Below are 2,832 nucleotides of genomic sequence, written 5' to 3'. Positions count from 1 at the left end.
GGAGTGAATGCCGGGAACACTGGGTGTGAGAGAGGAATGTATGCTGGATGGGTAAATAGTCCAGTGTATATGCGCACACATTCATCAAAACAGGTAGTGTATCTGAGTAGTAATCCACCCAAAGGCATGTTCTTAGGAGGTGGGAGGAAACCCATATAGACACGAGGAGAACATTCACAGAATATAACCCAAACTGGCTGTATTAAAATATATACTACAAATAATATTTTAAATTTTGTGGATGAGAGTAAAACCAAGACCAATAAAAAGTCATTAAAAATGATATTCGGTCAGTCTTGACAAAAAGCCATGCTTCTTGATAAGATATAAAAAGTGTTTCATTCACATGTAGAAAGTCAACAGATTTCAGAAATGTATCATGTCTTTGGATGTGTTTTATTAATGGAAAGAAAGCTTAGACAAAAAAGGTGCAGTGACATCCTGTGAAATTTTGTTGTGACATACAATTATTACAATTAGAAAGTGTTTTCATTGTCTGGCTAAATGTTGTCTGCCTGTTTTTTTTTGTATCATAGTGAACTGGTTTCATTCGATAATCTTGGCATCTACAGTATTCATTAAGGGACACCCAATAAAAATAAAACTTAAATATTTATTCATTCATTAACACACAAAAGTCAAACCTGATGAACTGTCAGAAATTCTATGATAAAAAGATATGCACATAAACCTTTCCCTAAACCTTTCCCTATACATCAGCACTGCACTGATGTATCTTCAAGGACAATGTATGATAGCAAAGACACAAACAGAGTCTGAAGCACAGACATATACAAGACCAGACTGACAGATGTGGGATTCAGGAAATTATTTAGTTAAAAGGGTCTTCTCTATCACTGTTCTTAGTCATTTGTTTCTGCTTGACCCTCCTTGCCTCTGCTTTCTCTTGCTCTTGTTTTTTCTCTCTTCTGGTGTTGTTACTGGCTAACGGCAGCTGCAGCTGAGCCCATGCGAAGCAGCTCTTTCCTGTGAGTGAGGATGATATCAAAGCTGGACTGGAGTCGGTTCTGCTGTTCTTGGACACGTTCCTGCAGGGTGCGCACCCAACGGATCAGGGCGAGCCTACGGTACATGGTCAATTGCACATGGTGCTTTTCCATCTCCTCGGCTTTGAACCGTTCTCGGTCTTCCAAGGTCCATACAGCCTCCATGAGTTCTGGCAGTTCAGAGCAGGGATCACTCTCTGAATCGGAGGACGCTTCTTCAGCTAAGCTAGAACCTCCCAGCCTCTTACGGTGCATCTCAGCTTTCTTGTCCTCTTCAGCATTTTGTTTTCCCTCCAGGTTTGTGGTTGCATCACTATTTTCTGAGTTTGAACCTCCCACACAGATGCGGTCCCACGTAAAGTTCAGGGAGTCTCCCCCAGTTACATCCCCGCTCTCAATGGTAATAGGTGAAGAGCTTTCTGACCTGTAACTGAACTCAAAGTCTTCATCGCTTTCTTCCCAGTCCAACACCCCATCTTCTTCTATATCCTCCACCCGTTCTTGTGCTTTACCTTTCATAAGGTCTTCTTGCTCTTCCTCCTTCTCATCATCACTCATTCTCCTCATCTCCTCATCTATTTTGCCCTCTTCTGCTCCGTCAGGAGGCACCCTGCCTCCAGTGTCTTCTCCACTGTCAATCTCAGGAAGAGGTTCCAGGGGGCTCCAGCAGGGAAGGCGAGACAGGGGAGACAGGGGTCCAGGCACGTAGTGGTTAGCAGAAGTTGGTGGATAGCGGCTTGTCAGGCCCAAAGCTCGAGGACGCATTTGGTTGCGGTTCTCATCTCCAGTCATTGTGTTTTCATCTTGACCCAGGAAGTTGAAGTTCCCATCCTTCTCAAACATCCTCTGGCTGTTGCCGAGAATACGCAGGGTCGAATTTGTACCTCCAAGGTGACCTGCAAAAGCAGCGTTCACAGGTCGATCTTGTTTCAGCATGTTTCTTTGAGGGTGAATCGCTCTTTAAGAAAGAAGAAAAAATCCACAATTTAGTGAATCAACAAAAAAAAAAAAAAAAAGAGTTGGATTTCCAGCTTGAATAGATATTAGACTTAAAAAATAAATAAATAAAAATAAATAAATACATTTTAATAATAGTAAAATAATTAAAAAAAAAAAACAGCCTTACAAATCAACAGTATTGTGGTGCCACATTGAGAGTTCTCAATTTCAGAAAATATTCTAATGATCTATAGCAGAAGAGGTAACTGAACTAATCACTTCAGGGTGTCGTCTGTCATCCTATCGAGCCTCGGGGGCAAATCCTAATGATCCTATGCAGGTGACTCGGGCAGCATTATGGAAAAGAGAAATAACCGCAAGCAGCCGTATGATTTAACCCGCGTTAATCTGCGTAAATTTAGCACATCTGCGTGTTAATTATGGTATGAAATTATAGCCAATGGAGGACTAGCGAAATCTGAGAGCCGTTGGGCTGCTAGTCAAATAGTGCTATTTATTTACCCCGTCTCATCTCACACTGGTAATCACACAAATATCACAGATTCAATACAATAACGACTAAAAAAAACCGTGTTAACTCGGATTTAATGCGCTATCCTGTTACGTAAGAGCAACGCGTTTAGTCTCACCCCATATCACAGCTCTGGTCCTTCAGCAGGAACATCTACTAATTCAGATAATAACTACACACTGTGTTTATTCTGCTCGTTAAAGCTGTGATTGGAGATTATATTTATAAATCATTGGATAGTTGGTGTTGTCTTACCGTCTGTTATGAGCGTTTTGCCCTCCTCCAGCCTGTCCTTTCTCTTTTCCAGCAATGTCTGTGCTGTTTCCTCTCTCTCTCTCTGTCTCTCTCTCTCTC

General features: G+C 41.7%; 1 protein-coding gene across 2 annotated transcripts; it reads right to left on the bottom strand.

The window, feature by feature from the left end:
• Positions 1 to 375: 375 nt before the first annotated feature.
• LOC132864013 (UPF0500 protein C1orf216 homolog) lies at positions 376 to 2,832 on the bottom strand. Of its 2 annotated transcripts, none has more exons than XM_060897199.1 (2): positions 2,734 to 2,832; positions 376 to 1,965 (listed from the first exon to the last, which is right to left on the bottom strand). In XM_060897199.1, exon 2 carries the CDS (start codon positions 1,941 to 1,943, stop codon positions 939 to 941), a length of 1,005 nt encoding a protein of 334 aa, XP_060753182.1. In that variant the 5' UTR covers positions 1,944 to 1,965; positions 2,734 to 2,832; the 3' UTR covers positions 376 to 938. The 2 variants fall into 2 exon arrangements, with proteins under 2 accessions (XP_060753182.1, XP_060753181.1); XM_060897198.1 differs by lacking the exon at positions 2,734 to 2,832 and adding an exon at positions 2,597 to 2,732.

The sequence above is a fragment of the Tachysurus vachellii genome, chromosome 21 (assembly GCF_030014155.1).
Source record: "Tachysurus vachellii isolate PV-2020 chromosome 21, HZAU_Pvac_v1, whole genome shotgun sequence".
Taxonomy (NCBI): Eukaryota; Metazoa; Chordata; class Actinopteri; order Siluriformes; family Bagridae; genus Tachysurus; species Tachysurus vachellii.
This window is presented reverse-complemented; position numbering and strand designations above follow the sequence as displayed.

Bases quoted from the DNA above. Each gene is read 5' to 3' on its own strand.
- LOC132864013 (XM_060897198.1), bottom strand. From the start codon at position 2,631: ATGTTCCTGCTGAAGGACCAGAGCTGTGATATGGG. The intron at 1,966-2,596 runs GTGAGACTAAAC...TCTTTCTTAAAG, and splicing joins GACCAGAGCTGTGATATGGG to AGCGATTCACCCTCAAAGAA.